Genomic DNA, 12,717 nt, shown 5'->3' on the forward strand with positions numbered 1-12,717 from the left:
ATATCTGCAGTCCCTTTAGTTTATGGACATTTAACTAAGACCTATATTCTGAAACAACAAAAGATCATTGCAAAGAACATAAACGCACAATGAAGTGTATAGACACATGGTGTCATGAGGTGATTTTACGCATTTAATTTTTAAAGCCACTATATCGTAACTGAGCCAATAAACTGAACATTCTTTCTTGTTCTTCCGCTTGTATTGACTAGCCCTGATTGAGATGGCATTGCAGAAATTGTGCAACATTTCTTTGTTTCTGAAGAAAATTTTTCATGCTTTTAAGCTTTTGATACAGTGATCTAATTCTAAGACAATTAAAATAAAATCTATTGAATACAGAGATTCACTGGACCAAACTCTATCATGGCTTATATCTTGAACTATTCCAATGAAGTCTGGGCAAAAGATGGCTCAGAATTCTAAAAAGTCCAGGAGAAGTTGTGACAAAGTGTGTGTCATAAGTATTTGTCACCAATCTGAGGAGAACAAATCTTATGAATTTTGACAAAAATATCAAGACCAGCACCTTTTTTTTCTTATTTTCTTTGTCATGAAGTTAAAGAGACAGTCTGTTGGAAGCTGGAATATGCATGTCAAGGAGAATGATGATGTGATACGCTGTGATTCCTGAACAATGACTAATCTAATCTCAAGAGATCATCCTCTCTTGAAATATTTTAGTCCCTTTCACATTTCAGTTTTGGGCTTCTCTTGAACAGTGTCTTCAGACTGTGCCAAATTTTGTGAAATACTGATTTGTATAATGTGGATACTTGTCTACTAGGGCACAGAGCTGTGACCAATCTCGTCTCATGTAAGTCATGCACTTGGCTATAAATAGGGTACAAAGTTTCTCAGAGATTAAAGATAGTTGTGTGTGTCTATGCACTAAAACAGCAAGCTGCATTATATTCATTCACTTTGTTCACTCAATGTATCCCGTGGCAAACTTGTATTTATTTATTAACAGCCACAGGGCTGATTTTTGGCAAAGACAGTGGCTCAACTAGTGCATTATCAATTGGGGTCGCAGATCATTCAGATATCATAAACTGCAGTGAGAGTTCCTTTAGCTATGGTAACCATGCTGTGCAAGGGTTTGTGAAGTAGGTAAGGGGATCTGGTGTGCAATGTCTGGAAAGATAACCACTTGCATTAGATTGCTGCATCAAAACACCAAAGGGATGGCTGTCTGGTGCTCTTGCCCACTGGTGTATCCTGAAAACATCTCTTGTGTTCAGTGATAAGAAATAGGGAGGGAGACAAAGAAAATTATGACCCTAGCAGATTTTCATAATGGAAAATAAAAAAAGCTAAATAGTAAAATGGCATTTTTCATGATCAATTGTTGCTGTGGTCTTTAAAAGTTTCTGGGAAATAAATGTAGAGAAATTCTCCCACAATTGCTTGTAATATTCTAATGAAACTCAACTAAATGTTGTAACCAAAATATTGAACGAGACTGATTTTTCTCCTTTCTAAATTTTTAAGATCCAGACTTTAAGGACCTGGGAGTTTTGAAACCATTGCCAGGTTGGTATGCTAGACATTTCATAAAACTTAAAGGCCTTTGTCTTCTGCTATAGAAAATATTTTTTGCTTGCTGTTCAGGTTTCATATTTGTGGCATTTTGTTATTCAGTTTGTGAGTTTGAGATGGGAGGACCTGAAGGAATTGTGGAATCTGTGCAAATTGTGAAGGAAGGAAAAGCTTCTGATACGGAGGCAGTTGACTGTAAATGGTACATCCGAGCACCACCACGATCCAAGGTCAGTCCTGCATCTACTCACTGATTTGGCACTTAATTTAAGAATACGAATATAGTGTACGTTTCTTTGTACATACGGATCTTGCTTAGCAATTTTTCAGTGTTGAACTTTTAAACTGTTATTTCCTTCAGCATTGGAAGGTAATTTGTCACCTCACTGTCACAGTAACCTTCATTTGCTATAAATAACAATGTGGGCAGCATAATGGGTAATTTTCTCCAACACGTCTTTCCTCTGAGCTTTAAAGAATCAGGAGCTCTCGTTAACTGTGAGGTGATGTATCCCTTTATTTTCCATATTTTACACCCCGTCTTTATGTTGACACTAAGATCATGTGTCCAGGATATGTAATGTTTAAAAAACATTGCCAAATCAAATAGTATCATCATCTGTTTGTCGTTCTGGAAATTAGTGAAAACAGAGCCATGGTAAATTCATATATCTTGAGTCTGAGCCCTATACTTCTGAGAGTGAGCCACTGATGAATAGACTCCCCATTCTTATTTTTCCTGCATAGTTGTCAATGTTTTTGTCATTGTTTATCAAAAAGAATATAGCAAAAGGATGTTTTCTTTAATCCAGTGGCTCCCTTCTTTGGTTTTATTATAGTGTCTCATTTGTCCAAAGCCAACTCAGTAGCACTGGGCAATTTTTTTTCAGATAAATACTTGATTCACCCAGTTTGAGATCAATAAAACATATTCAGAAATTTAGATTGAATTCAGCTAATAGTTTTGATTACTTTTTTTCAAAGTCAAGATGATTCATTGTGATGTTTTTGAAATGTAACATCTTGACTTTTAGTTTCAAGCCAATGTTTCATTTTGAAATTTAGCTAGTTTTATTTTAAAAAAGGAAAAAAAAAACAAAATAGTTAAAATGAAACAAAATAGTAATAAAAATTTCAGTTAGAGTTTAACCAGAAAACAACTTTTTTTTTTTTGGTTTTATCTTTCAGCCACCATTACATTATTTTTGTAGCTTACTCATCGGTGAACACTTGGATTAATTACAGATGGATAGCACACCATTTCTCCTCTGTTCTAGGGTGGAATAACTTTGTGCTCATCACCTATTTTCACACGTCTTCTAAAGGCAGCACAGCAGTTGATGTTCAAAAAATATCTTTTATCAGTGATGTGAGAGCACTACTCCCTCAGCGGAACTGCCTCAGACTCCAGGCTTTGCAAACTAGTGTGTGTGCACACACTAACTTTGGAAAGCTGAGAGAGAAATCATTTTGTGTGTTATTATAAAGCAGAATGAACAGAATGTACCTATCTGTTGTAACATTTGGCATTCAGTACCCAAAATGAAAAGTTGCCTGAGAGTTACATAAAATTAGATGACAGATTTGTGGCAGCATTTCTCTATTCAATAAAAGTTTGGAGGAAATGTGGAATAGTTGTGTGGCAAAGGATGGAACAGGATTATTGGAACTATCCACTTTATATCCTATTTATTGGGTTATTTTCATATAATTGCAGTATAAATACAGGTTTTCCACTAAATAGATGAGATTCTCATTCTCTGCGTAGACTGAAAACGATTATTGCACCATACTGAGAAATTATTTATTGATAGGTGTATCATCAAAAAATCATTTGTGCTTCCCTAATTCTGGGCTGCTTCTGGAGCTGACATAACCTGCAGAATAAGTTAGGGCAGCTCCCAGTGCTGCTCTGATTTATAGTAGCTTTGCACCGATGCTTTTGTTCTGTTCCACAGTTCAGAATAGCCAGAATGCAAAGTGCTCCAGCCACTCATCCCTTCTCATGCTTGATATGCTCCTATTCCAGGAGCTGCACAGGAGGGTGGCATAGGCCCACCTAGGCCCCAAGGGAATTAGCTGCAGCAGAGAGACAGGTGCACAGGATTGTGAAGTCAGATCTAGACTGAAAGGAGCTTTTCTTTCACATACGTTATTCTTGGCAGTTGAACAAATCCTTTCTTTATTATGTGCTTTGTTTTGGTACCTTATAAAGAACTGATTTTCTGCATACAAATATTAAGGAAGTTATTCTGGGAAGTGGTTAGAAGCTTTTCCTAACCTGCCTAATCAATCACACTGTCACACCAAACCTTTGGTAAATGATTAAAAAATAACTCATCAAAAGTGATTCACAATGAAGAGATTATAATCTGACTTTTTTACTGAAGTTATATATTATTCATAGTTTACAATCTCTCTTTTCCTTTATTATATTCAGTCAGGGCTTTCCACTACTTTCAAAGCTAAATAAAAAATAGTAGAATTTAGCCAGCATTTCTTTTTTCATTATGATGATAAAAATACAAACTTAAAGGTGACAAGACAATTATTTAAACCATAATGCGATCAGGGGATATAAATTATATATACCACAGCTACAGTGAAGCTTTATCATTTTTGTTGCTAATAGTTTTGGCATTTACAGTGACATCTCAAAGCTCTGTAAAAACTAATACTCTAAAATTGTGCTGGTACATTTCTCCCCACCCTCCAATGTAACATGGGATTGGTGGTTTGAAGAAAAGGGTTTCACTGAAATTTTGTGACATAAATGTGGAGAAAGAAGATACAGTGGTTATGTTTCTACTTTATAGCATATTGTGTAATTAAGTAAGAAAAGACCTCATAATGCTAAATATGGTCATGTGCAAGTGCTTACTTAAAATATTAGCAACCTAGTTATTCCACATTGAAATCAGTGGCAAAACTCCCAAAGACCTGAATGGAGGCTAGACCAGGCCTTACATTTATTTTAAAGGACTCCATTCACTTTTATGTGAAAGTTTCTTATGTACTGGCATTATGAATAGCACTTAAAATCAGAATAAATGAGATTAGAAAAATAAGAAAAAAATTCTAATTGTCAGTTGGATCACTTTAAGCCTAACCCAAAGTTCAGTAAAAATCTTGCTGTTGACTGGGGTTTTCGATCATGAGCATTGTGAATTAGACTGCACAGTCAGTTTTACTCTTTCTTCCAGCATATTCAGTTTGCTAGTCAGTTTCCGCTATTTGTTTGGGTGTTTCACACATCAGGTTAGAGAAATAAAGGAATGTATAGTCATAAAACTACACAAATTGGCAGAGGCATGAAGGAGCAGGTTTAGTACTAGAGATTACTTTTAGCTCTTTTTTTTAACTGACCAAATACCAAGTTGTCAGAGTCTTTTTAACTGGGATTCAATTTTTAGTCATGCACTGAATAATTTAGATCTTTGATCTTGTGAAGCATTGTGGCACTGATCCAAACCCAACTGAAGTCAACTGAACGACACTGATTGATTTCAATAAGCTTTGGATCAAGCCTTGGTTTCCTCATGTGAAGTTCTGAATGCACGCAACTCCTGTAATGATCATTGAGAGTACATGGAAACTTGCAGGATCAGGCCCTCCTTGGCTTTAATGTACAAATCTGCATTTTGTTTTTGGAGCTGCTCTTTCTTTTGCACAGATGACATACAGTTTTAAGCTAATTATTTGAATCCAACACATCAATGTTGATTTTTGACAAATCTATATTTACTATGCCAAACTGTGCTCCCAGATACACCGGTAATACCAGAGCTGAAGTCCTGTGACTGAAAACAGAATTGGGACTAGGAAACAAATATATTTCATTTATGAAGTTCAGATTGTTGGCATGTTTGCAAACATCAGGGAGGTGAGATATTAAGATGAAGGGCACTGGAGAACTGCAATATGATTATTTTATCACTAGATGATGTGTATATATTAAGAAGCAGGTACAGCATCAGGGAGGTGCTTTTTGTTCCTTGTCTGCTGCCATATAAACCTACTTTCAGAAACAGGCTATTTTTTATAAGGCTAAAGGGTGGTAGGCCACTGGAGGTGTTTAAAACAGAAGCCTGCAGAAATAAAGAGGAACATGTGAAGCGAATGCCTATAGTGAATAGATGAAGAAATTGCACTGAGTGTTACTACCATTCTCACAATATGTTGTATGTAAAAGTGATGAAAATTGTACCTGATTTATTTTGTTGGGAATGAAGGCTGTTACCCCTAAACTAGCCTTACAGTGATTATTTAGCTTTTACAATAATATATTTGTGTGGTGTTTTGGAATCAGAGAGTAGTTGGTGTGAAAGATTCATCCATATTTTCAAATGCTCTTTCCTGGTGGAGAGTGCAGTTGGGGTACAAATATAGTTATTAATTGCCATGATGAGGTGAAGGCACTCTAGGGTTCCCTGTCAGAGCTCCTTTACAATAACTTGTAGCCATAGTTCCCATCTAAGGTGGAGGAGCATAGGGAAGTAAGATAAACATTTATGTCTCCAATCTGAGCAGGAGGTTATGCAGAACTATGCCAGTGCAGGATGTGCACTGGTGAGGATTGTGCTTCAATTTATGTTGTGCTTCTCCTTGCGCACAGGGGGTGAGCAATCTGTTCTATTCAGTAGAATGTGACAGATTGTTCTATACTGATGGCTTGTATACTGTGGAGAAGTGGCATGACCCTGTCTATCCCACCCACCTCTTTTCTTCCAGAGTCTTGCTTTGGCCAGGGTATATACTTCCCAGAGCGTATGGGGCGTAAGGTGTGCTGGTTATTCTGTGTGGTCTAGTTGTATAACATGTGCCTGCCTAATCTCTGATATACTTTCTGTAATATTGGTATGTTTGATTTTGCTTTAATTTATTAGGAACAGCTCTCAAATCAGTAATACGGCTTCCTCTATTGGAGGTCAAATAGAATTTAATTGAGAATAAGTTTTGCTTAAAATTAATAAACAAATGTCCTGGATTCTTTCGCCAGGATGATTATTTTAGTTACATTTGATAAAATGGCTTAAAATTCCAGAAAAAAAATGTTCCTTTTTTATTAAAGCCTCATGGGGTTTTAGATTAATTTCTCTGAAACATTGTTGGTTTCATCCCTGTTGACATAATGATCAGGGCTTTGTTGAGAAAGACAGAGATGGTGGCCAGACTGCTTAAGGAAACATGAAAAAGATTAATGTTTGGGTTCTGAATGGCTTCTAGATTCTCACTTCCAGAGTCAGTGGAGCTCAGCCATGTCACAAGGATGACACACATTGACTCTCTGGAGAGAGCTTCAAGTATTTGCCTTATTATTCTTCTGGTTGGGTGAGTAATTGAGCAATATTTTGTCAGTACAGGAAGAAGTTTCTGACCTGTCATCAGGCTGGATGATTAGAGGACACACTTGTTTCTCCTAAAAGAGAGACATTTAGGAGTTTAAATTGGAAGCCAGGGGTCTCAGAATATGGAAGAAAGGAAACATTTAGACCTTCTCTGGACTAGACTTTAGAACAAAACAAAATGGGATGAAGAATAAACAGTACTCAGTTACTGTATTAATGCAAAAACAGTAAAAATGGCCTGTGTTTTGTCACCTCTAATAGCAAAAAGATTGTGATCTGATTACAGTTCAAGTGTCTATTTTTCATCACAGGGAGAAGTGCTGTTTAATTGTTCTTGTTCCTATTTTGGTTTATATGGTTCTTTTTTTGTTGTTGTTCTTTTGTAGATCTATTTACGATTCTTGGACTATGAAATGCAGAATTCAAATGAATGCAAAAGGAATTTTGTGGCTGTCTATGACGGAAGTAGCTCGGTGGAGGATTTAAAAGCTAAATTTTGTAGCACTGTTGCTAATGATGTGATGCTGCGTACGGGTCTTGGGGTAATCCGCATGTGGGCAGATGAAGGCAGTCGAAACAGCCGATTCCAGATGCTTTTCACATCTTTCCAAGAACGTAAGACTCTAAGCACTCTATGTTTCAATATGTCAAATGATACAAGTCTCATAAACTGTTAATGAGACTTTCTTCATACAAATTAAGAACTGAAAGAACTTCCTTAACAAGCTATTAAAATTGCAAATCAGATTTTTATTTCATATGTTATACTGTGGGTACGTCTTCACTACCAGCTGTATCGGCGGGTAGCAATCGATTTCTCAGGGATCGATATATCGCGTCTCATCTAGACGTGATATAGCAATCCCTGAACGAGCTCCTGTCGACTCCAGAATTCCACCAATGCGAATGGTGGTAGCGGAGTTGACAGGAGAGCTGCGGACGTCGATCCCGCACCCTGAGGGCGGTAGGTACCTCGATCTAAGATACTTCGACTTTAGCTATGCTATTCACGTAGCTGAAGTTATGTATCTTAGATCGATTTCCCCCCCCAGCGTAGACCAGCCCACATGTGTGATAGTTTGTGAGACAGTGGTTAGACTACAGGACTGGGAAGCAAAACGTCTGGATTTTAGTTCTAACACTCAATTGTTCTATGACCTTGGGCAAGTCCCTTAACCTCTGTCTTCCTCAGTTTCCATTTATTTAAGGTAAGGCTGATCAAACTGAACAGGTTTCTGTGAGGCGTAATCACTGACTGTTTACAAAGTGCTTTGAGATATTAAGATGAAGGGCACTGGAGAACTGCAATATGATTATTTTATCACTAGATGATGTGTATATATTAATAAGCAGGTACAGCATCTCCTGTTAAGTAAGGGATGATGGTTTAAATCCTTTGATTTAATGTTTTAGTAACCATAGAAGTTATCCAGACACTTTACACGAAGTTATGGTTTATAAAAGATACAAAAACTTAAATTTGAATAATATTCATTTTTGGCAGCTTCTTGTTGTTTAATTTGTAGAATAAAAACAGCAACAGTTCTTGCACTCAGAGTAAGAGGAAAGGACTATATGGTTTTATTTATTTATAAATTATGATTAATGTTGTATTTAGAAATATAATCTTTAGTGCTCTGCATCTCACAGCTGATGTACGGTACAGTGAAGTAAGCAATAAGTGTCCTGGGGAGGAAGGGGCAGGTAACACGAATATAGGCAATAGCAATAACTTGTAGCCAGATAGCCAGAGTTCCACAAGTAAAAAGATTTGGTTTACCACAATGCCATCAGTGACTAGAATGTGTGCATAATCCCATCAAATACATTCTTCATCTGCATTCTGTATGTACCCTATGATGAAGCAATGAGACTGTAGCGGTGAGCCTTTGTAGTTCCTTAATTTTACTCTGATTAAAAATTCCTGATGCTCTGCTGACCTGCAACTGTGTTTGTCACAGTTCTCTCACTTTGCAGCCTTAAGGGTAGTTTGTGTTTCTCTAGTCTATAAATCAAGTCTGTGCCTAAAATATAGAGAGAATACTCTGTTGAGACTATGCCGCTTTTCGCTTTGTTTCCCTGGCTGGAGAAGTCTTGAATATTCAAGGTCTGATTCATTGGAAAAAAGAAAAAAAAATCTTTCTCTGTTACCTTAGAAACAGAGAAATAGGCATTGAGGATTCACTGCTTCTAAAGAACCAAAGAGTAATGCATAGGATCATTAACTTATGACCAAGATTTGAGCAAGTATACATTTACAAGGCTTTGAAATTGAATCATAGCCATGGAAAACCATTTTTTAAAATTTGTATTCCATGAAACCTGCAAACAGTTCTATAAACATTGTTCAGCCCCCTCCCCTTGCCCCCGNTTGCTTGTACTATCCCCAGAGGTTAAGGAGAACAATTTTTCTCCATCCTTCTTGTGACAACCTTTAATGTACTCGAAAACTTATGTCCCCGTCCATCCCCCCCCCGCAAAAAGCTAGTGAGTAGCCACTTTATTATACATCATCAGGTGTTAAACCATATTCTGGAAGGACACTTGAAAATCTTTCCATGTCGTATTAACTGGTCAATTTCCTCTAAACTGTCACTGACATGTTAAAATCTTAGCACACATTAAAAGCTAAATTCTGCCATCAGATACATGTACCACATCAGTTGTCCAGAGATGATTATGTACATAGACGATTGTTATGTGTCTGAGTTCAAAGTTAAAACAGATATCTGATATGCCAACTATAAGACACAACATGTGGGGATGAAAAGTCTAAATCTTTTAGCAGCACATGGAAATAATGAGATCATCCACACACGGAGGATGAGATTTGCAGCTTTTGAAGGCACACATCATTCAGAAACATAAAGATCAGGGACAGAGAAGCCACAAGGGTAGGAGGGGAGACCTATGTCACCACTGTGAGAGTAACCAAGAAATAGCTGTTCTATTCATTCAGAGCCAAGAAGGAAGGGTTAAAAAAGGCAATTCCTTAGCAGGGCAGGTGACATTTCACTGTGCCATGAGTCTTCCTTATTGATCTCAGTTTAGTAAGGGTTTCACATTATTATTATTTATTTCATATGTGCATAGACAAAGTAAAATGATGAAAGAGTGGCAAAGTAAAATGTTCTTACATTTTATGATGGGGTCACCAAGAGACACTGTGACACAAAGCCTTTCAGGTTCCATTTCTTAATGTGCAATGTTCACGTTTTGGAACACATACGGTGATGGTATTAGTTTTTGTTATGCAAGGCTGTGTCATGGCAATGGTCCTGATGGTTTGCAAGTAGCAGGAGAATTTGCTTTCTACCTCAGTTTCTCATTAGAATCAATTCTTTAGACACAGTAGCTCCCTGGGAACTGGGTATTAATTCTAGGCAGAGAAATCTGAAGGAAGGCTTTGCCTGCATGCTGTTTAAGTACCTGTGTAAAACAAATTTATGCTTTAGAATATACACAAACTCTGCATCACTGGTTTCTCCTCCAGTAGGAAGCTGTTCTGCAAGACCCTGAACATTTGCTATTGCTCTGCAGAGGAATGATAGTGGTATCTTTTATATGGAGATATACCTATTTCATAGAACTGAAAGGGACCTTGCAAGGTCATCAAGTCCAGCCCTCTGCCTTCACTAGCAAGACCAAGTACTGATTTTACCCCAGATCCTGAAGTGTCCCCCTCAAGGACTAAACTCACAACCCTGGGTTTAACAGGCCAATGCTCAATCCACTGAGCTATCCCTCCCTCCACGATTACAATTGGACACTAGAGTCTGAAGTAAGGGCAACAGTATCATACAAAGTAAGTCTAAATTGATCGTGTCAAGAGAACTGATTCTAATATGACTGAAAATAGTAACAGAGACTCTTAACATGTTAGTATTAACTCAGTATTCAGCCGTATCAAATATTTAGTTTTGTCCATTTAAGCTGTTCAGTCCATCTGGCCATGGTCCAATCTCATTTTATGTTCTTTCAAAATATGACTTCATTTAAAATGCCCTTTTACCATGCCCCAATAGTACTTAATAATTCCTAAATGTGATAGTTAGTGACTGCAGCATACTTTAAATGTATATTTACATGTATATTTAAAATTGGAATAACTGGAGCATAATGAAAGGATAACAAAGGAGAAAAAAAGGTTTGTTTGCATGTTCAGGTAAGACTTGAAAAATTATTCTTCCCTGAACTATCCTTATAAATATTATAGGTGTTTCCTTCCCCACTTACTGGCTGTTCACTTCACCTACCTTAACTCTGACAGTGATCTGCAGCCAGATTAATGACAGAAGTACTTTCTACAGACAGCTACAGCCCCTTCAATGAGCTTTGCTTCTGAATAGCCACACCTACACTTTACCCTAAAAGCAGACTTTCAAAACCTGGATATATGGATAAGAGAAAATCCACCTGTATGCACAACAGACAAGATGCTCATTCTATCACTTCTGACAGCTATTTATTAGTACTCCATCCCTCTATCTGTAATCCTGAGTGCACTGGACATTCTTGCCAATAAGGGAATTGCCTTCATCCAACCCCTATCAAAAAATATCTCTTTCACCTTCCTTTATCACTATCCTCAATTTAAAAAAGGATTGCACTGAGCCTTTCTGAAGTCCTATTATGCTTGGCTGTCTTAAATGAGGCTTTACAATTCTTCCTTGTTTCATGATATGTTTGGGTTTAGAGAAGGATAGTGGAATATTGGACCAGATTTACTAATGCAGTGCTACCAGCCAAACCCATCCTTCCAGCCAAATTAGCCTGCCCGAAAAGGATTGCCCAGTGTAAAGGCAATCCTCCAATGTGATAAAAACAGTGTAGAGACTCTATTATTTATGATGTTTATTATGTTAGTTCATAACCAAGCATATGTTAAGCACTGTACATGTACATAGTAAGAAAAAATCTCTGCGCTGAAGAGCTTAGTGGTAAATAGACAAAACTCACACTACTCTCACTCCTTCCCACTAGCATAGTAGGAGGAAGAGGGAATGTTTGGGATACCCTTTGCCAGACTGATCCTCAGCTGATGTCTGGCCCTTTAGGGACATTTTGTAGCTAGCATAAGTGAGAGGATCTCTTAGGCTGACCTAATACCACGCAGGGTGACTGACCCAGCTTCACAGAGCTGTACCAGGATTGGGGATAAATTAAGCCATCTTTGTATGCACGCTTTCGACCTACACTCTGTGCAAAACAACCAAACCTCAGGAACTAGGCCATAACATCACATTCTTCTGAAAAAAAAAAAATCGAATTTCATGATCTAGACATAGACTCTGTGTGTTTGAATATAAACAGTACATATGCGTGTGTGTGTATTACAATAAATGTGTATGTAGATATGCAGTACATTTCTGAGCCACATGTTTGTGTGTGTGTGTGTATGGCAGTTGAGGCTGCACAGAGATTATTCTTCAGAAACTCCTACCTTTCTGAAAAAATTTCTTCTTCCAAGCTGAAATTTTCCACATTTGGAACATTTTAAGAAATTTGAGTGAAATCTGTTCACCTATTTTTGAGTTATGCAGAGGGTGAAAATAAAATATTCATTTCATCCATCAGCTGGAGAAAATGGAAAGACAGTTTTTTTTCTCAGGCATGGTGCAAAAGAGAAAAACTTCAAAAACTGAAACCTTCTCATTTCCAGCCCAATTTCTAAAACTAACCCAAAGATCAAATCAAATATGGATGCTGAAGTATTGACTCTGCACTGTGGGAGTACACAGGAAGTGAGAGAAGAGAGTCCAGGTTCTGCTGACAGTTACATTGGTGCAACCCCTTTGACTTCAATGAGGTTTCACACTCTTACTCC

General features: G+C 37.4%; 1 protein-coding gene across 5 annotated transcripts in view; it reads left to right on the plus strand.

Moving 5' to 3' along the window:
* The window catches only part of NETO1 (neuropilin and tolloid like 1), a 102,750-nt gene that overhangs the window by 71,660 nt on the left and 18,373 nt on the right, over positions 1-12,717 (plus strand). For all 5 annotated transcript variants that reach the window (XR_012655122.1, XR_012655123.1, XM_075061958.1 and 2 more), the window contains exons 5-7: positions 1,495-1,536; positions 1,645-1,772; positions 7,277-7,505. Coding sequence is in view for 3 of the 5 variants with exons in the window: in XM_075061958.1 (XP_074918059.1) it covers positions 1,495-1,536; positions 1,645-1,772; positions 7,277-7,505 (399 nt within the window). In the remaining 2 variants the exon portion in view is untranslated. The remainder of the gene's footprint in view (positions 1-1,494; positions 1,537-1,644; positions 1,773-7,276; positions 7,506-12,717) is intronic.

Source organism: Chelonoidis abingdonii, chromosome 2 (assembly GCF_003597395.2).
Source record: "Chelonoidis abingdonii isolate Lonesome George chromosome 2, CheloAbing_2.0, whole genome shotgun sequence".
In the NCBI taxonomy this organism is placed as follows: domain Eukaryota; kingdom Metazoa; phylum Chordata; order Testudines; family Testudinidae; genus Chelonoidis; species Chelonoidis abingdonii.